Source organism: Theropithecus gelada, chromosome 7b, assembly GCF_003255815.1.
Source record: "Theropithecus gelada isolate Dixy chromosome 7b, Tgel_1.0, whole genome shotgun sequence".
Lineage (NCBI taxonomy): Eukaryota > Metazoa > Chordata > Mammalia > Primates > Cercopithecidae > Theropithecus > Theropithecus gelada.
In genome coordinates this window covers 72,290,687-72,312,827 of record NC_037675.1, presented here as the reverse complement: position 1 = coordinate 72,312,827, position 22,141 = coordinate 72,290,687, and the positions used below count along the sequence as shown (strand labels likewise).

At 40.1% G+C, this 22,141-nt stretch overlaps 1 protein-coding gene across 2 annotated transcripts in view; it reads right to left on the bottom strand.

Moving 5' to 3' along the window:
- The window catches only part of PCNX1 (pecanex 1), a 205,880-nt gene extending 184,033 nt beyond the window's left edge, over positions 1-21,847 (bottom strand). For both annotated transcript variants that reach the window (XM_025391999.1, XM_025392000.1), the window contains exon 1: positions 21,252-21,847. In XM_025391999.1, coding sequence (XP_025247784.1) covers positions 21,252-21,404 — 153 coding nt within the window. In that variant the 5' untranslated portion in view covers positions 21,405-21,847. The remainder of the gene's footprint in view (positions 1-21,251) is intronic.
- Between the last annotated feature and the right edge of the window lie 294 nt (positions 21,848-22,141).

The following is a 22,141-nucleotide window of genomic DNA, read 5'->3' as shown; positions in this document are numbered from 1 at the left end:
CTGTCGCCCAGGCTGGAGTGCTGTGGCCGGATCTCAGCTCACCGCAAGCTCCGCCTCCCGGGTTCCCGCCATTCTCCTGCCTCAGCCTCCCGAGTAGCTGGGACTACAGGCGCCCGCCACCTCGCCCGGCTAGTTTTTTGTATTTTTTTAGTAGAGACGGGGTTTCACCGTGTTAGCCAGGATGGTCTCGATCTCCTGACCTCGTGATCCGCCCGTCTCGGCCTCCCAAAGTGCTGGGATTACAGGCTTGAGCCACCGCGCCCGGCCGAAATGGTTTTCTGATGAGATTAGGTACCTGTTCTCAAACCATCAAGTAGCAGCAAGCCAAAAGTGTAATTTTTTAAAAAACTGCTATGTCTCAGAATTATAGCTGGTTATAAAAATAAAGCAGAAAGGTAGAGGTATGTATGCATATTAAATAGTCTGGTACAGATTTGTCTCCCAGTATTATCCAGTTGGTATCATCTGGAGACTGCATGCCATTCTTTACCCCAAAATTCCCAAAATAAAAACTGAAAGAATGGCTATATAAGAATATAACTTGAGAGGCACTAACAATGTTTTGATTTATATGTGATTTTCTGAGTAAACCTAACCATTCTGGAAAAAGGAAAAGGTGCCATATACTAGGAACTATCTTAATATCTCCTTTTGTAAATTAGTAACAATATTTTACTGTATAAATCACTCTTTTATTTATCAGTCTAAGTAAATCCCTAAGTAAATTGATAAACACTGAATTTCTAGATGGTAAATATGAGGACCACAGCTGTCTCATAGCAAGTCCAGCTTAAATAGCTTGACCTCTTTCTCCCATTTGTTTCTGATACATTCTATTGCAACAGTTTTTCAGGATTCACAATAAGTAAAAGCATTCACTAACAAATTCTGTCAACATGACATTGCAATTCCGAAGAATAACAGCTAGGTTATTGTTTTAACATACCTCACAAAATGCCAGTTCAGGATACATTTAATGGGATTACCTTATGAGCAAATACATTAAAAACAATGAGATTCTCCTTGTTCCTATATAAAAGTATAACTATACGCTTATAGACGTAGTATAATAAGCAAGCACAAAATAAGCAACAACACAAGGCTTTTAAGAATCAAAATAATTCAATAACAGAAGTATTAGGCCAAAGGAAGAGTCAAACTATGAGAATTAAGTAAAAATAAATATTTTTAAATGAAATATTAATACACAAAAAAATTAGATCAAAAACTATTTTGCTTATATTCTTTTCTGTTTTACTAACATTTAGTAGAAGAAACCTCAAGCTGAATTCCTAACACAAGAATGAACATCAGGCTGGGTACAGTGGCTCATGCCTGCAATGCCAGCACTTTGGGAGGCCAAGGTGGGAGGATCACTTGAGGTCATGAGTTCGAGACCAGCCTGGCCAACATGGTGAAACCGTCTCTACTAAAAATACAAAAATTAGTGAGACTTGGTGGTGCACGCCTATAATCTCAACTACTCGGGAGGCTGAGGCAGGAGAATCGCTTGAATCCGGGAAGCAGAGGTTGCAGGAAGCCAAGATCGCACCACTGCACTCCAGCCTGGGCAACAGAGTGAGACACCATCCCCCACTCCACAAAAAAAAAAGAGAACGAAAATCAGTAAGATATATAAACTTTAAAAAGTATATTAGCTCTCATAAGAGCATTACCAGAACCCGTATATCATTTCCATCACACTTGCCCTGAGCTCAATTTGCTTGAAACAGAATGATGGTGTTGCATGCTATATAATCCATTCCTACCTTTAAACAAAAGTACTACAATTACGCATGTTTAACATACTATATTTAAGGTGAAGTAAATGTGAAAGATGCCTAACAGAAAAAAATTTAAAAATGTAGAAGAGCATATCCTACCACCACCATAAAGGCAACTAAGACACACTTAAAGAACAGGAGCATGATCCATTCACGCAACAATTTACTGAACACCTATTAAGTCTCAGATATTCTACTAAGGAATGATAATACAGAAATAAACATGATCCTTTCTCTCTTTGAGCTTCTGAGGAGAATGACAAATTTAGTGTTTTACCAAGTACTACATACATTGGATTATGTTGCCACAATCCTTTAAAGAAAGTACTGTTATTATCTTCATTTTAAAGATGAGAAAACTGAGGCTATGAAGTCATATGCCCACAGCTGGTAAGCAGCAGAAAGTAAAGCGATACCCAGTCTGACTCCACAGCCTGCGTTTTTAAGCACTAAACTATACTGTCTCCCTCCAATGCAGTGTTTCTCACCCATTTTCTTCATTATTGTCCTCCTAAGTAGCCTTTTCAGACATTCTTTTCCTAACCATGCTCCCTGTGAAATTTTAATACCAGATACACTGCATAGTTGTATGTGCTGCATGCACATCTGTACTTTATATGTAAAAAGAGTAAGATATTTTTCTCACACATGCATCCTTCAAGAGCTAATTTCTGCCCCCTTGAGGGTAACACCACACCCACTAAGAAGGTAAACTCTGGGGCAATGTTCCTCGCTGTGGGCACGGTTGACACTTTAAGCCAGACGATCCTTTGGTGTGGGGAGCTGTCGTGTGCATTATGGGAGGTTTAAAACCCCCTTGGTTTCTACCCACTACAGGCCCACAGCACTGTTGTTTCAAGGTTAGGTTAAAATCTCCCAAAAGAGGTTTTACATTCCTTGAAACATGCACCTAAGTGGCAGCAATTGCTTCTCTTGCTGCTATTTACATATTCATGAGGACTACAGTACAAATTTTGTTCATAATGAACTGGAATGGACCGGATATACACAGACTGTAAATGCTGCATCTCTGTAGCAAGAGTGAAGGAGGAGGTGTGACGGCAGGAGAATGGCAAGAGTATCTGATACAAGCACAGCAAGGAAAGAACCCCACATTAGACCCATAAGTGAAAGCACATAAAAGTTTAATGAAATTCATTTATAATGTGTGCCATAGAACAAGACTAACCCTGGCCCCAAATGATCAGTGAGACAAATTATCTCACTTTAAGTATATACAAGAACCATAACTAAATCCCTGGGAGAACACTATACTAAATGGACTTCCACTGTATTCACATAATATGTTGATCAAGAAGGAGAGCCAAGATTAAGGATATAACTAGATGGAGATGGGAAGGACAGTTCTGAGAGGTCTGAATCCAGAACACACTGAAAAAGATCAGGAGATGCTCAGTTCATGTCAAATCAATCACAGGTAGGCTTTCAAATGCAGACTAATCCGAAAGAAGCATCTTGTATGATGGTGGAGGGTGATGGAAGGTGGCTAAGGCGGTGATCCTGAGGTCAAAAGGAAAAAATGGCAGGGGCAATCTATGTAAACATGAGCCAGTGATTTAACCCCTAGGAGCCTCTGTCCTCTGTAAAGGGGGATTTACAGTATCTTCATCTCACAAGGCTATGATGAGGATTAAATGAGAACGTATGAAAGCATATGGTGCATGGGTATATAACACCACAATAAATATTTGATATTTTTAATAATGTTTAAGCAGTGTAGTGACAAAATTAAGAGAAGCAAATAAAAAGACCTGAGTAGATACAGTTCAGGGCAACCAAAGATGAGCTACATTAAACAAAAAAAAAAAAAAAAAAAAAAAAGATGAGGTAGGTGAGATTTGTGAGCCCTCAGAATACAAAGGTAAATATTAGTCTGATACTGAATGACCAGAAGTCACTAGAAAATGAATAGAGAAATATTTCTGTAAAATGGGGGGAAAAAGAATCTATTTTTCAAACAAAAACAGTATGCTTGACAGCAAAACACTAGAATTCCCATTAAAGTAAGGAACTAGACAAGGCTGTCTTCATTTTCAACATTATTTAACACAGACATAAAGATGTAAAAGTACTATGCAAAACAATTACATAAGATAAAAAAGCAGGCCAGGCTTCGTGGCTCATGCTTGTAATCCTAGCACTTTGGGAGGCTGAAGCAGGCAGATCACTTGAGGTCAGGAGTCCAAGACCAGCCTGGCCAACATGGCAAAACCTCATCTCTACTAAAAATACAAAAATTAGATAGACGTTGTGGCACACACCTGTAATCCCAGCTACTGGGGAGTCTGAGGCAAGAGAATCACCTGAATCCAGGAGGCGGAGGTTGCAGTGAGCTGAGATCGCACCACTGCACTCCTGTCTGGACAACAGAGTGAGACAAAGTCTCAAGTTTAAAAAAAAAAAAAAAAAAAACAGAAGTGAAAACTGTTATTTACAAATATAATTACATATCTGAAAATGTCTTTAAAATCAACACAACAATGTAAGAATAAACTAGTTCAGGCCAGGAGCAGTGGCTCATGCCTGTAATCCCAACAAGCAGTTTGGGAGGCTGACATGGGTGGATTGCTTGAGCTCAGGAGCTCAAGACCAGCTGGGCAACATAGCAAAACCCTGTCTTTACAAAAAATACAAAAATTACCCAGGCGTGGTGGGGTGTGTGCTTACAGCCCAGCTACTCAGGAGGCTGAGGTGGGAGGGTCACCTGAGCCCAGAGAAGTGGAGGCTGTGGTGAACCATGATCACACCATGCACTCCAGCCTGGATGAGAGAATTAGATCCAGTGTCAAACATAATAAAATAAAATAAATAAAATAAAATAAAATGAAATAAAATGGAATAAGCTAGTTATATAAGGTGACTAGTTCAAAATAAATAAATTAAAATCAAAAGTTTTGGATGGAACCTAACACAAAAAGGACATTAAGTGAAAACTAAAGAAATCTGAATAAAGTATGAACTTTAAGTTAATAATGATGTATCACTATTGGCTCACTGGTTGTGACAAATGCACCACAGTAATCTAAGATGTTAACAAGAGGAGAAATCGGATGCAGTGTATATGGGATCTCTCTGCACTATCTTTGAGACTTTTCTATGCATTCTAAAACAAGGTTTATTTTAAAATATCTGGAGGGCAATTTGGTAGGTTTTTTTTGTTTTGTTTTGTTTGGTTTTTTTCTTTTGAGACAGTCTCACTTTGTGTCACCCAGGCTAATCTCAGCTCACTATAGTCTTGACCTCCCAGGCTCAGTCAATCCTCCCACCGCAGCCTCCCAAGTAGCTGGGACTACAGGCACATGCCAACGTGACCAGGTAATTTTTTTGTAGAGACAGGGTTTCCCCATAGTGACCAGGCTAGTCTCGAACTCCTGGACTCAAGCAATCTGCCTGCCTCGGCCTCCCAAAGTGCTGGGATTACAGGGGTGAGCTACAGTGCCCAGCCTAGGCAGTATCTTTCAAAACTGCAGAAGTATTAACCCTTTGACAAAGCAATCATATGTATAGGAATTTATCTTAATAATATACGTGGACACATGTGAAATGACTGTGCAAATTATTCACTGCAGCATGTTTTGTGTTAGCAACAGCGGTTAAAAAAAAATCTGTCAGCAGGCAACAGGTTAAATAATACATCCTAGCAATGGAATACTATTCACTATTAAAATAACTCAAGAAGGCCGGGCACGGTGGCTCACACCTGTAATCCCAGAACTTTGGGAGGCCGAGGTGGGTGGATCACAAGGTCAGATCAAGACCATCCTAGCTAACACGGTGAAACCCCGTCTCTACTAAAAAATACAAAAAATTAGCCAGGCATGGTGGCGGGCACCTGTATTCCCAGATACTAGGGAGGCTGAGGCAACAGAATGGTGTGAACCCAGGAGGCGGAGTTTGCAGTGAGCCGAGATGGCGTCACTGTACTACAGCCTGGGGGACAGAGCGAGACTCCGTCTCAAAATAAATAAATAAATAACTCAAGAAGCCCTTAGCAACCAATGGACAGATGTTTAAGATATATTAAGTTGGGGGTGGGGGAACCAGTATATACACTAGTATGGTAGGGGACAGGCAGACAGATATATTTGAATTTTCATCTTTATGCTACAGTGGGATTCACAAGAAACTGTTCATAGTGGTTTCTTGTGGGAGGTGGTACACGAGTAGACAACAGGAGGATCATGTGCAGGTAGAGAACCTTTCATCATCTTTTGGAGTTTTGTTGGTTTTTAATCATGCAAATTTATTGCCATATTTTAAAAGTATTGGAAGAAAACATGAATTTTTTAAAAAATCTTTAATAGGTATTAGACAAAAACATGAATTTTTTTCTTACAAGCCTTTAATAGGTATTAGATGAAAACATGAATTTTTTACAAACCTTTAATATGGGAGAATTTTATAGCATGGAGAAAATTGGTAAATGTGAATACTATATATTTTAAGGTTATATAATAAAAATAGGGGAAATCTTTAATAAACCACAATAACTAATTTTTATATATACAAATAACTCTCACAAATCACTTAGAAAAACAACGTTTCAAAAAAGGACAAAATATACAAACGGCAGTTAAAAGAAAAAAGATGTGTGTGTGTCTACTAAGCACATGAAAAGATAAAGAATTCATGATTAAGGAAACATAGATTAAAACAAGATGCCATTTTACACTACCACATTGAGAAAGATTCATAATAACCAATGTTGGTACAAACAAAAGGAAACAGATCCTTTCACATACTGGAGAGAATATAAATTGGTAGATTTGTTTGAGGTATTATTTGTCAACATCTAGTTTGATTTTAAATGTGCATACCAATTGACCCAGTAATTTTTATAAACTAATGCTACAAATCCCACAAGTCTTATATACATAAGTGTTCACTAATGCGTTGCCCAGCATTGTTTGTACTAGCAAAAAAAAAAAAAAGGTAATGACCTAAATGTCCCCCACCAGGGAACTAATAATTTATACAACGAGTTACTCTACAAATGGTTCAAAAAATGAAGAAGAGTTACATGTACTTCAGTGGAACCTGCAACACAGTATAACCCCATTGGCTGTTTTGAGTACATACATATATGAATATATGTTTGTATATATACACTACCTAGAGGTAACAACCATTATCTCTGAGGCGTGTGAACTGGTAGGGTGGATGATAGAGAACAGCAGACTTTTATTTTGGAGTATATATACTTAACTACTGTCTGGAATAATTTCTACAACTCGTATTATTTTCATGACAAATACTTAACAAAGGATTTTTAACTTAAGGGTGAAATGCTCCAGAAATATACTATACTGGGTAAAAAGCACTATATAAGTTATATTATTATCAATACCATAAAAGTATAAATTATTCCCAGAATCAGTTACTCAGCAATTTCTTCACTGCTGAAAAAGGGAGACGAGTTAAACTAGAACCTAAGTAGGAAATAATAACATGTTTTCAGGCATTCACAAATAACAGACCTCCCAGTACAGTGACTGTTAACTTGGAATGGCCATCAGAATCACCTATCCCAACATATATTTTGAAAAACAACTCCTCCTCCAAATGTACCAACAGACAAATTTAAAATATTGCCTGCAGCATTTAAAGGGTGATGTGTCATAATGTTTGCAACATACTGTCAACTGAGTCAGATATGTGTGTGAGAGAGACAGAGTATGTACAGATAAATACCATGCATCTTTATATAGTTGAAACAAATGTGATTTTTCAAAAAGGTTCAAAATAGTGGAATCTAGGTGAAGCATTCTTTCAATTTTCTTGTACATTTGAAAATCTTCATATTCAGAAATTGAAAAAAGATCACTTCAAGTGTATTTAAAGTATTTTAAGTGTATTTTTCAATAACACATCCTGGTATTCTTCAAAATTCCTGTGACATTAAGGGAGTAAAGTAAGATTTTTGATATCAAAGCATATTTTTGTTAAGATTAGCTATCTTTATTCTCACTTTAAAAATATCTTTAGCAGCCTGGACAACATAGGGAGATCTTATCTCTACAAAAATTCAAAAATTAGCCAGGCATGTTGGTTCACATCTGTAGTCCTAGCTATTCAGGAGGCTCAGATGGAAGGACTGCTTGATATATAAATCAAATATATATGAAATTGAGGATTTCATTACTAAAATGCCAAAAACAACCCAAAATTCCTCTCTATTCCCTATCCAAGTTCATTTCAGTTTTGTTATGAGGGTCATAAGGGTCTGTGAGGCTTGTGGAAATTATGTGTAATGTATCTTTGTGGTATAAATACTGCTGAGTGAAAATGATATTGGTTTATTTAGGTTTTCTGAATTGTTTGTTTTTACATCATTTCTTTTAACCATTCCAGATATATACCAGGAATGTTATAAATAATATTCTCAGAAGTTAAAAAATAACTCGCTGAGAAATCCTTAATGTGTTAAATAAATCAGAATACTTAAGCAGAGCAAAACACTACATCCAAGAACATACATTCTTTTAACAATCTTTTCCCCAGAACAAAGATTCATTTGCCCAGTGGGAAGATTATGGAAACGCTATTCCAGCACAAATAACCTCATAAAGGTCCCACCATAAGGCCTACCACATTGCTCAGCACATAGTAAAGGTTCTGAATGTATGAATATCCTCTGCATAAAGCATTCTAGGAAATAATTACATCCTCCTTCCAATTCCTGAGCACTTTATGACACATAAGGGATTAGTCATATTCTACCTTATAATATGGCTGTGTACTTGTCTCATAGCCTCAATTTATAAATGAGGAAAACCAGTATTATACAGGGAGCCAAGAGACAGGTGTCCATACTGTCATAAAAGAGGTCTAGTCTTTTTCATCTTAGAATTATTTAATTTTATGAAATGTGGCATATGTAAAATACCTCAGTTTTAAAATAGCCTAATATAGGTTAATGGTTACCCTATATTAGGTTATTCAAAAATACTCAGAATACTCTCCCCCTCTTTTGTCCCTCTAAAATGTATCTATCATAGATGTAAAACCTTTTGCTAATTTTTCTCATAAGATACATTTGACAAATTGTTATAGCATTGTACACATCCTCAAAGAAGAGAATTCCAACCTGTTAGGGGAAAAGAAGAAAACCATATTAAAGATGATACTAAATGCAACACAGTATCCTGGATTGAAGGATCTTGAAACAGAAAAAGTACAACTGATGAAATCCAAATAAAGTCTACAGTCCATTAATAGTATTGCACTAATGTTAATTTCTTATTTTTTGAAACCCTGGTTATGTAACATTTTAATATTAGAGGACACTGGGTGAAGGGTATACAGGAACTCTGTCTACTATCTTTGCAACTTGTCTGTAAATCTAAAATTATAACAAAATGTAAAGTTTTAAAGATGACAACTGCGATAATTAGATCCGTTGAGTATATGTCTAGACAATACTCAAACAAGGAGTGAGGAGGGGTAGGAAAAGGAAAACAGCCAGATATGTGATTCAAGCTTCTCAAAGTTGTGACTAATCTTCCTGCCTGTTCTCAGGGCAGTTGGCACTCAGGGTTCTGTTTGGCTTGTTCAAAGCTCTACAGAATGCAACTTTTTTTCCCCCTTAAAACCTCAAAGGAAATGGCTTCCTTTTCCCTAGGTTTTCTTTCCTTTATTGAAACACAAAGCAACCAACACTGACAGTGCAAGTTATAAAAGATGCAACTGCTCAGGTTCCAGGGACAAAAGAACTCTGAACTGTTTTACAATTCTACCAAATAAAGCATCTCTTGGGGAGGACAAGCAGAGAAACCAGAAGAACCAGAATCAGTAGCTACTTATTCATCTATAGTATTTAATAAAGTTCATCTATATGCTGAAGAAGTCAACAGCAGTCAACTCTATAGAATGTTTGTTGTAATCTTCTCTTCTCCATATTACTAGTCTGTGCTGTTCTAGCATTATTACTCTCAGGTGTCTCAACTCACCTGCCAAAAAATTCTTATCCCCGCCAGCTTTCCTCAGAGACACAGGAAAATCATTTGATTTAACTCAGATTAAGTAACAGAAGGAGGCACTCGGTCTCTTTCAATGAAACATTTCTGCTTGTCAGTTGCTTGCTGTGAAAATTAATTACAAAGAATAGGAAAAATCAGATCAAATTTCTTACACAATATATGTTAGTGCAGTAAACATCCTTAATTTGGACTAAAAAAGTTGAAATTTTAAAAATATTTTAAGAAAACTTCCGTCTAGGGCCGGGCGCGGTGGCTCAAGCCTGTAATCCCAGCACTTTGGGAGGCCGAGACGGGCGAATCACGAGGTCAGGAGATCGAGACCATCCTGGCTAACACAGTGAAACCCCGTCTCTACTAAAAAATACAAAAAAAAACTAGCCGGGCGATGTGGTGGGCGCCTGTAGTCCCAGCTACTCGGGAGGCTGAGGCAGGAGAATGGCGTAAACCTGGGAGGCAGAGCTTGCAGTGAGCTGAGATCCGGCCACTGCACTCCAGCCTGGGCGACAGAGCGAGACTCCGTCTCAAAAAAAAAAAAAAAAAAAAGAAAACTTCCGTCTACTGTCAAGGACAAAATATTACTGATACTTATTACTGAATGCTTTATCAAATAGTCCACTGAGTTGGGTGCAGTGGCTCATGCCTGTAATCCCAGTGACTCTGGAGGCTAAGGCAGAATGATCATTTGAGGCCAGGAGTTTGAGACCAGCCTGGGCAACACACCAAGACCCCCGCCTCAACAAAAAATTTTAAAAAGTAGCTAGGTGTAGTGGCACATGCCTGTAGTCCCAGCTACTCAGAAAGCTGAGACAGGAGGATCCATTGAGCCTATGAATTTGAAGCTGAAGGGAGTTATGATCACACCACTGTACTCCAGCCTGGGTGATGAACAAGACTTTGTTTAAAAAAAAAAAGAAAGAAAGAAAACCACCACCAGCACTCCACTGAACAAGAAATTGACAACAATAACACCCTGTTTTGGAAAAGTGTTGTTTGAGAGTGGGAAAACAAGTACTCTCAATACTGTTGACAGAGATTTAAATTAGCACTACCTTCCTAGAAGGCAATTTGGTGTTTTTAACCATCCTCCTCTGCAAAATGCAGGCGGATCGTATGTTGTTGCGCTTAGCTTTATGGTGCTTCAAAGATATTGCATTTTGTACAAATTGAAAAGCGGTGACACCTCTGTGGAGCACATCTCTATCAGCACCATTTTTCCAACAGCATGTGCTCACTTTGTCTCTGTGTCACATTTTGGTGACTCTCTCAATATTTCATACTTTTTCATTATTATATCTGTTATGGTGATCTGTAATCAGTAATCTTTGATTTTACTATTTTAGAATTAAAATAGTATAAATTCTAAAATGAAATAGTAAAAGCAGAGATCTGTTGATGGGAACACCATCAACCTTGCCCATAGACGATGGCAAAGAGTGTTCAAGTGAAAGGAAAAATCACCTGTCTCTCACTTTAAATAAAAAGCTGGAAATGATTAAATTTAGTGAGAAAGGCACATCAAAAGCCAAGACAGGTAGAAAGCTAAGCCTCATGCACCAAAAGTCAAATTCTGAATGCAAAGGAAAAGTTCTTGAAGAATATTACAAGTGCTACTCCAGTGAACACACAAATAAATAACAAAGCAAAGCAGCCTTATAGCTGATATGGAGAAAGTTTAAGTGGTCTAAATAGAAGATCAAACCAGCCACAACTTTCCCTTTAGCCAAAAGCCTAATCCACAGCAAGGTCCCAACTCTCTTCAATTCTATGAAGACTAAGAGGTGAGGAAACTGAAGAAGAAAAGTTTGACTTAGCAGAAGTTAGTTCATGAGGTTAAAGAAAGCTGTTGCCATAACATAAAAGTTTACATGAGGCAGCAAGTGCTGATGTAGAAGCTGCAGCAAGTGATCCAGAAGATCTAGATAAGATCACCGATGGTGGTTACACCAAACAACAGATTTTTGGTGTAGATAAAACAACCTTCTGGAAGAATATGCCATCTAGGACTTTCATAGCCAGAGAAGGTAAGTCAATATCTGGCTTTAAAACTTCAAAAGACAGGCTGACTCTTTTGTTAGGGTCTAATGCAACTGGTGACTGTAAGTTAAAGTCAATGTTCATTGGCCATTCCAAAAATCCAACAGCCCTTAAGAATTATTACAAATTTACTCTGCCTGTATTCTATAAATGGAACAACAAAGCCCAGAAGATATCAGATCTGTTTACAGCATGGTTTACTGAATATTTTAACCCCACCTTTGAGACCTACTGGTCTGAAAAAAAGATTCCTTTCAAAATACTACTGCTCCTTGACAAGGTACCTAGTTATCCAAGAGCTCTGACAGAGACATAGAAGAAAATTAATGCTGTTTTCATGCCTGCTAACACAACATCTATTCTCCAGCCCCATGGATCAAGGGATAATTTTGACTATCAAGTCTCAGTATTTAAGAAATACATTTCATAAGGCTGTCAGACAGTGATTCCTCTGATGGATCTGAAGTAAACTGAGAACCTTCTGGAAAGGTCTCACCATTCTAGATGCCATTAAGAACATTCAGGATTCATGGGAGGTCAAAATATTAATACTGACAAGGTGTCTGGAAGAAGTTTATTCCAACTGTCGTGAATGACTTTGAGGGGTTTAAGACTTCAGTGGAGGAAGTCCCACAGATGTGGGGAAAATAGAGAACTAGAATTGGAAGCAGAGCCTGAAGATGTGACTGGATTGCTGTAATCTCATGATACAACTTAAATGGATGAGGAGTTGCTTCTTACGGGTGAGCAGAGAAAGTGATTTCCTGAGATCCAATTTGCTCCTGGTGAAGATGCTGTGAACACTGTTGAAATGACAATAAAAGATCTAGAATATTACATCAACTTAGCTGACAAAGCAGTAACAGGATTTGAGACAGCAGACTCCAATTTTGAAAGAAGTTTTACTGTTGGTAAAATGCTATCAAGCAGCATTACATGTACAGATAAATCTTTCATGAAAAGAAGAGTCAATTCATGTTGCAAACTTCATTGTTGTCTTCTTTTAAGAAATTGCTGTGGCGGCAATTCTTAGAATTGCCGCCACAGCAATTTCTTAAACCAACCTTCAACAGTCACCCCCTGATCAGTCAGCAACACTTAGGCAAGACCCTCCACAGGCAAAAAGATGACAACTTGCCGAAGGTTCAGGTAATCCTTGGCATATTTTTAAGCAATAATGTATATTTTAATTAAGGTATATACACTGTATTTTTGACACAATGGTACCGCACACTTAACAGACTACAGCATGGTGTAAATATAACTTTTATATGCACTGGGAAACCACAAAATTTGTGACTCATTTTACTGCAATATTCACTTTATCGCAGTGATCTGGAACCAAACTTGCAATATCTCCAAGGTACACCTGTACTCTCTTTCCCTGGCTCTTTTTTTGTCTTCAGTTTACAACTCTGTCTTCCTTTGCTGATTTCTAAATGCTGTTTAGGCCTTGGAATTCTGTCCAAGACCATTTTCTTTTTAATGAGATAAACTTTTTTCCCAGAAGATCTATGCTGGTAACTTGCAAGTAAATTTTACCCCAAATTTCTCTCCTGAACATTCCTCTTCAACACTCTGAATTCATGTTCTCCAATCTCAAAGATACTTTCAAAATTGTTCAACAATCCTACCATCCCTTGATAGTTCACTTTTCCACTCACCAAAAGTAAGAATAGCATGTCATATTTGGGGGATCTTCCTCAAATCTTAAATATCCGCCTCACTTCTTCTTCTTTCACTCTCAGCAGAACACATTCACTGTCCTTTAATGAGATTACATAAATCATAAAAGATGAACCTCAACTTTTCCCATGAACTGTTTATCCCTTCCTCCATGAGCATTCGCATTCATCCTAGCCTCCTCCCTTCCTCCCTCCTCTGAGGAAAATCCTTTACCACATGTGCTTTCGGGACCACAATACTATTTTGTATTCCAGGAACCCTGCATTATCTACCCATTTCTCATTCTCATATTTATATTCTCTCTCAATATAAAGATTCACTCAATACTTGTAAAATGAGTATTTATCAAAGAATATAATCTAACAAGTCTATTTTTAGGAACTTATACAAAACACTAGTACAAATATTTAACTACAAGAATATTCACCCTACTGTTTTCTAAATAGCTAAAACCTGGAAATGACTTACATAACCAGTAAGAGGGAAATGATTAAACTGTAACACATATGATCTACTACAGAGCTATTAAAAAGCCACTTCCTCCCACCCATGGAAACACTCATAATTTAAAGTGAAAACTGGAGACTCAAAAACAGTATGAATTCTATGAGCCCATTTTTGTAAGCAAAGAAGTATTTAAAACTCCAAACATTATTTTGGTTACTAAAATGTTCCCCAGACAGGGGTGATGGAATTACCAATGGTTGTATTTTCTTTTTACTTATCTATAATTTCTGATTTAGACAAATAAATCAGAACAAAAAGATTTTTAAATTAAAACACGGTCTTATTTGAAAAGAGAAAAGGGTTTTGCGATTCAGTAGTTTTCCAATGTCTTTGAGTTCTGATAAAACCTATCCTCGTGTTGACATCTTTACATATAGTAGCCAAAAACTGGGAAAAGCCTAGCTGCTCATCTACATGGGAATGGATAAAGGTGAGCAAACTGTAGCACAGCCATACAAAGGAATATTACTCAGCAATAAAAAGGAACAACACTACTGATTCAACAGCATGGATTAATCTCAACCACGTTATGCTGAGTGAAGGTGGCTTACACAAAGCATGTGCTACATGATTCCATTTATATGAAACTCTAGAACACGATAAACTAATATATAATGAAAAGTCAGAACAAGGATGAGAGGACTGACTCAGAAGGTCAAGCAGAAACTATCTGGAGTGATGCTGATATTCAACAACATGCCAAGTCTACACTACGCAAATGTGTGCATTTATCAAAACTCACTGAATGGTTCGCTGAAGATTGTGCCTTTAGAACCCTACCTGACAATGTACCTGCTGAAGAGTTTAGGGGTGATTTGTATAGAAGTGTAACTTACTTTACATGCATCTCCCTAAAAAAGGGTGGACAGATAGAGGAATAAAACAGACGGAGACATAATAGTTAAAAACACAGAATCCACGTGGTGGGTACAATTTTCTCAACTTTCCTATATGTTTGAAAATTCTTTAATAAAATGTTGAAAACTTTAACTCTCAGTAAAGTCAGCTAGAGAAAGCAAATTACCTGATTGAATCTGTGTATTCAAAGGCTGGGAAAAAAAGAAAGAAACTTTCCTAGTTTTCTAATTACCAAATGATTTTATGATATGCAGTAATTTTCAAGCAGGAGAAAACACTCCACCTTTATGTAACAAAAGACAGAACATTTTATAAATCGACTGCTTTTTTTGTAAATTAATATACTTTTCTACAAATTGACAAATATGGCTGCTTTCTTGGAGACCTCATTTGTCTTTTTTCTTTTAGATTCAGCAAGGTACATGTACAAGTTTGTCACATAGGCATATTAAGTGATGCTGAGGTTTGGCTTCTAATGATGCTGTCACCCAAATAGTGAACACAGTAGCCAACGGACAGTTTTTCAACCCTTGCCCACTACCCGCTTTTGGAATCCCCAGTATTTATTGTTCCCTTCTGTGTATCTGTGGGTACCCAAATGTTTAACTCCCACTTATAAGTGAGAACATATGGTAGATGGTTTTCTGTGTAAACCATCTTTGGACAGTGTACCCTTAATTTATTATAGGTAATATAATGGATAAGAGTTGTATCTGTGCCATGACCAGTTATGGAAATAATTAGATTCACCTTGATCCTAAATATTGAAAATACTGGTAAAAGGCACAGGCTGTAGATTTAAACAGCCCATGCACTAGTCATTAACCTTTCCCTAAAGGATGCAGAAAATAATACTTAAAAATCATATGTACAATTGCTAATTTATAGCACAGTAACTTTTCTAGCTTGATCTAAACTTTTAGAGAAATATAAATTTTAAAATATGAAAATCCCTGTTTTAGTCATCTTAACTAAATCTTGTTTAAAATGATCTTTAAATACTTTTAAATTGGGGGGAAGAAAATGACCTGAGAGCTTTAGAGTAATCCTCACTAATAAAATATACATCATTCTAAAGATGATAAAGATCAGTTACAGAAAACAATGAAGACAACCAGGAAGAAAATGTTGAAACCTTTATAAATTTTGTTAATGATTTAGTCTGAATATAATCTCTTCACAGATTTATGTGGTATATATTACTGTATATATCATGTATGTATGTATAACTGCACAGTTGTATGCACAAGAAGCCATATGTGCTGCACTTTCAATGATTTGTTTTTCAAGGGTCATTTTGTATTTGATTTTTCAGTAATTTTATATTTGATTTTTGTCTTAGAGACTGACACTGAACCTAACCCCTAAGTAAGCAGCTCCACCATATAATACAGCCTACCACAGTCCTCCCTCCACCTCCAACTATTCTACGTCAGTTAACAAGTCTAAAAAAGCTTCACATGTAAAAAAAAAATTCATTCAACAAGTACTTCTTCAGATCCTAATATGAGCCAAGCAGTCATGCAGACACTTAATAAACACTGATGAGTAAATCAGACCTGGCCCCTGCCCTCATGGAACTTACAAGGTATGACAGTGGAAGGTGTTAGAGCGGGCAAACAAGTAAACAAACAAAAAATACATGTCTGTGGTAAGTGCTATGGAAGAAAGTTATGGGACGGAATGATGAAAAAAAAGAGACGGAACCTCTTTATGGCTATCAGGCTCGGCCTCTGTGAGGGGATAATACGGAAGTCCAGCCCTAAAGATTAAGTAGCAGCCAGCTTTAAAAAGAGCAAGAGGGAAGAGTGTCCTTTCAGAAGGCACAACACGTGCAGAGGTCTCACAGGAGGAAAAGGCTCCGTGGGCTAAAGTAACAGAAAGAAGGCCAGTGTGACTACACCACAGTGGGAAAACTACACAAACTGTAAACAAAGGCAGAATAAGCTCTGGTGAGGGCTTGATAAAGATTCTGGATTTTTTTCTAAGTGCCTAAGAAAATCTTTAGAGAATATTTCAAAGAATGACACAGATTTATGTCATTTACTCTGAGCAGAAAGGGGTAAGATTTGCTCAAAAGCAAGGGGTGGGGGTAAGCAACTAGATACAAGACAGTGCCATTAACTAACATGACAGAGTGAGGAAAAACGTTCTGTGGCAGTGTTGTTTACAGGAGAAATCAGAAGCTTTTGGGCATGATACTTTTGAGATGTCTGTGAGACAGCCAAGAAGTATGTTGAGTAGCAGCTGGATGTCAGTCAGGGGCTGGGAGTTAGGAATATTCATCAAGTTATTTAAACTTACCTAGAGTGTTTATAAAATACAAATCAATAGGTCATACTCCAGATCTACTGAGTAAGAAAGGGCTTGCACATCATTAACATTGCCAAGTGATTCCAATGTCAACTGGAGTCTGGGAACCACTAACTTAATAAATTTTGATTTTTCTTTTTTTTTTTCAGGCAGAGTCTTGCTCTGTCGCCCAGGCTGGAGTGCAGTGGCGCAATCTTGGCTCACTGCAAGCTCCGCCTCCCGGGTTCACGCCATTCTCCTGCCTGCCACCATACCCAGCTAATTTTTTGTATTTTTTTTAATAGAGACAAGGTTTCACCGTGTTAGCCAGGATGGTCTCGATCTCCTGACCTCGTGATCCGCCCGCCTCAGCCTCCCAAAGTGCTGGGATTACAGGCGTGAGCCACTGCGCCTGGCCATAAATTTTAATGTTCTATTTCATTACCTAGGGATATACTGCTTTATAAAGGAAAATAATATATTGAGCAATATGTTATGAAAATGATTTGACTTAATAATCCAGAGCTATTTAGTCTCCTCCAGTCATACAGCATCATAGAGGAAACACTTCCAAACAGCCATTTTTTCAAATGACATTTACTGAAGGCCATTCTGAAGGTAAACAATTTCTTCTATTTCATAAATATTTTCTTGCAAAACACCCATGAAATATCTCACAAATGAGTAAATCACGGTTCAGAAAGGTGGAGTCTTGCCTACAGGACACACAATCAATAACAAAGCCAAGATTCAAAAATCAAGACACTAATTCCAATTTGCTTTCCACCGTACAAAAATGCCACCCACCCCCTAAAGCTCATCATCTGTGACATGTACAAAAATAACTGTAACTAGATAAAAAAAGAACGAGTACCTTAAGGGAAACAGACAGGACAATCAGAATTAAGAAGCAAAATTTTTTTCTCTATTTTCACTACTTAAAATATTTTTAACTAGTTGATATATATATATAGAGAGAGAGAGTCCACCTTTCAAATATCCACAAACACTCCTAAATAGACACCAAAAGTGTTTGAATCCTATACAAAAAGTCCTAAGACTTTCCTAACTCAATGTACGATCTCTCCACAGATTTAGGCACTCTTTTGGGAGGAATAAATAAAAGGCAGCCTGTACAGTGACTTTGCCTTCAGAAAGCTCTGTGTAAATCCCAGCTGACAACTTGCCTACTAACAGTAAAACCTCATGAGGTCACGGGGTTAAAGAACCTATAAATATACTTTTAAAACAGTCATTATCACTTATAGTTATTATTGTAAGAGCATGCAAATAATAATCTATGGCTGTCTGAGATTTCAACACAAAATGTTCGATTTTGCCTTATTTTTGGTATATACTTCAAACTGTCTACCTTTTACTAGTATGTTTCCTAAAATGTTTACAAATCCTCTGTCCTGACCACCCCTGGTCTAGGATTCATCTCCTGACTATAAGATCAGGGTCCCTCTTTACTTACCCTTTCCTAGCAGTTCTAACAGTTGTTCTAACAGAAACAACTCACTAGCCCAAGGCTAGATTTTAAGTTCCTTGAAAGCAGAAGCTGTGTCTTGTCCACTTCTCAATCATTCACAGGAGTACTACCATGTGCTTTACACTCATCTAGGTCCTAAAAATACAGCAGTGAACGAAACTAAGTTCCTGCCCTCTCAGAGCTTATATTCTAATAAGATAAGAAAGACATAAAAACAAATAAATAGATATTAGTTAGGAATAAACACCATACTATTTTAAAAGGTGGGCTACAGAGTGTTGTGAGAGCCAGGAAAGTTGCTATTTTACACAAGCTATCAAAGAAAGCCTCACATATACGAGAACCTGCAAAAAGTGGAGCAGCCACACAGGTATCTGGAAAAGAGGAGTCACCCAGAGAGGGAAAAGCAAGCGCAAAGGCGCTGAAGCAGGAACATACTTCTCGGCAAGAAGAGTAAGGCGGCAAATGTGTGTGTGGTTGTGAGAATAGAGACACACGAGAGGGCAGGCTCTGAGAGCAGAATGACATGATCTGGAAGAATCACAGAGGCTTCTGTGTGGAGAATAAAGAACAAAAGCATTGAACCTCATTAGAGAACTGCAATAATCCAGGAGAGAGAACGGTGACGAACGAAGGGAATGATGGCAGCCGTGATGATGATGGTGGTGGTGAGAGGAGGAGGAGAAGGAGGAGGAGTCTAGTTAGGTTTTGAAGATAGAGCCCACAAGGTTTGCTGATGAACTGAATGTGAAGAAAGAAAATAATCAATGAGAGTTTTTAAAAGGTTTAGGAAGAGTGGGACTGCCATTAATTGAGATAAGGAGGTCAGAAGCAATCTCAGAAAGTGTCTAGTACATGGTAGACACTCAAATATTTGAGAATTCAGTTTAACTGAACTCCCAAAATGAAGGAAATAAACTCACTGTATTGGTTTCCATTTGCTCTAATATTCTTTCAGCAACATTTGCTAATTACACAAAGAGACTTAACCATGACCACACAGTTTACTGCAAGTGTTAACAAAGAAATCTTATACTGGACCCAGAAACTAATCCTTACCTCTCAAAAATCATTTTCAGTTTTAAATCTACAATTCTTCTGGACATAAAAGATACCTGCTTTGAAAATGCTGTGACAGCCTGAGGATTCTTACACCCAAAGTAATTAACCCGTTCATTAATGATGTCATATTCCTGGAAGGTATAGTAGTGCAAATAGAACTCCCTAGGCCAGAATTAATTGAAAATTATAACACTTCACGATAAATGTTCAGAATGCAACAAGACTGAACAAGTCCCCCTAATAAAATAAGCCACAAGCCATCAGCATTTCTTAATTGCTTTTTTTTAACCTCAAACAATAAGTCCCTTCAAAACAATTTCAAGGAAAAATGTGAATCTGCTTGAGAATGTGAAATTTAGCACATCTTCCCCCAAGCAATTTTCCTGCCAATTAGTGAAACTGAGCTTCACTTAGGGAAGAATTGGGTGTCCTCACCTTTTGCACTTCTCATAGTGGTACTCCGGGATTTTCTAACTCAGCACCCTGTCTCTAGCTCCACTAAGAACCTCAAAGTTAGCAGAAATATATTCAAACGAATTCTCCTAAAATAAAAAGCCCGGATCCTTTCCTCCCCTCTGACTACTTTAAAATTTTGTAAGAAGCTTTAAGTATCATCTCTGTCCACAAGAGTTTCCCTAACGCCCCACCCTAACCTAAAGTGCTTTAAAAACTGTGCTTAACAACTTTCAATGTCGCTTTAAAAACAGAGATGATTCAGAGAAGCTGATCGCACCGAATTCAGCAACAGGCAGTACTCTCCCTATTCCTATCCGCCAAAGGCCTTGAACCAACCCAAACAAATTCGCTGAAAGGCCAGCCAGATTCCCCGTATCTCCCCGCTCCCTCCCCCAGGGAGGCCAGGAAGCACCACGGCCACCAACCACGGGGCTGAACAGAAAAGATCCGCTGCGAAGCACAACAACGGTTTTTTAGAGGCAGGAAGGTTCCGAGCTGGGTTTTCAGTCACCACCCAGGACCCCTAGAGGACGACCCCCACACGCACTCAGAGCAGAGCAGCACGGTCCCCCGCGCTCCCGGGGCTCCGCACGCGGATTAGATGCGAGGCGGCGGGCGGCCTCTCCCGGGAGCCCCGGGCGAGGGCCGCGGCGGGGGCGGGCAGTGCCCGGTGCCCAAGGAACCCAGCGAGCCAAGGATGGATGCGGCGTCCCCTAAAGGCGCAGAGCGCTCGGCGCCTGCCACACAGCCCCACGGGCGGTGGGCCCCGACGGGGAAGGCCTAGCCGGGTGGCCGTGGGAGGAAACCCCAAGAAGGGGCCTAGGACGCTGCCGCTTCCCAATGAGCGGGCGGGGGCAGCCGGCGCGAGCTGCCGTGGGCTCGTTGCTCGTGTCACCGCCGAAACCGGGGAAGCCCCGAAGAGAGGAGTGGGAGCATGCAGCGCGGGCGGGGGAGCCTCACACCGAGCGGGTGGCAGCCCCCAGGGGACGAGACCCCGAGGAAGAGGAAGAGGGCGCGACCCCAGCAACGCCCCACCGGTTCGCGGGGAAGGAGCCACCCGCTCCCCGCCCCCACACTCACCATGTAGAGGGTGAAGGGCAGGCCCAGCAGAAAGAGCCACAGGTAGAGGTGCAGCGCGTTCACGAAGGTGGCCTGGTGCGGGTCGTAGTACCAGCCCCCGCTGAGCGCGGCCCACACCCCCTGTCGGAGGATCTGCAGCGTCTGCGACCCCATCCCCACCCGGCGCCGCCGCCGTCGCCGCCGCCGCCGCCGCCGTCCCCGCCCCGGCCCCAGCTCGGCCTCGATCGCCGGAGCCTGCAGCTGCCCCGTCTATCCCCCTCCGGAGCTCCGGGAGAGCGAGCCGGCGCCTCGGCGGTCGCTGGTGCTGCTGCAGGAGGAGGAGGCAGCGAACCAGGAGGAGGAGACCCGGGAGGAGGAGGCGGCGAGCGGCGGGGCGGAGGACGGCGGAGAGGAGGAGACCGGCCTCCGGAGTGCCGCCGCCATCTTGTCTCCTAACACCCGGAGCCGCGGCCCGGCCCCAGCCACCCGCGGCCCGCCAGCGCCCCCGCTGCCGCCGCCGCGACCCCCGCCGGCCGCCAGCTTTGGGCCCGGCAGAGAAGGAGGCCCGGCGCCCGGGAGCGACGGAGAGGAGGCCGCGCCCCCTCCAGCTCCTCCTCTCCGCTCCCTCCGCCCCCTGGGCCGGCTACCCGCGGGTGCGCGCCGCGTCTGGGCCGCCGCGGGCGCCTCCTGCTGACGTCCGGGGGAAGCGCGCGACAACGCGGCACGGGGCCGGGGCCCAGGGGACTGCGGAGGTGCGGAGACGCGGCTGGCAGGTCCAGGGGACCCCATTCTGCCCGTGGTAGACTCCCTGGCAAGTTCACCTACCAGTCTCTAAACGGGGTCTTTCCGACTTCGAAACTAACAAACCTTGACTCCAGAAAAGCGTCCCGCCTGTCATTTATGATGTTTAT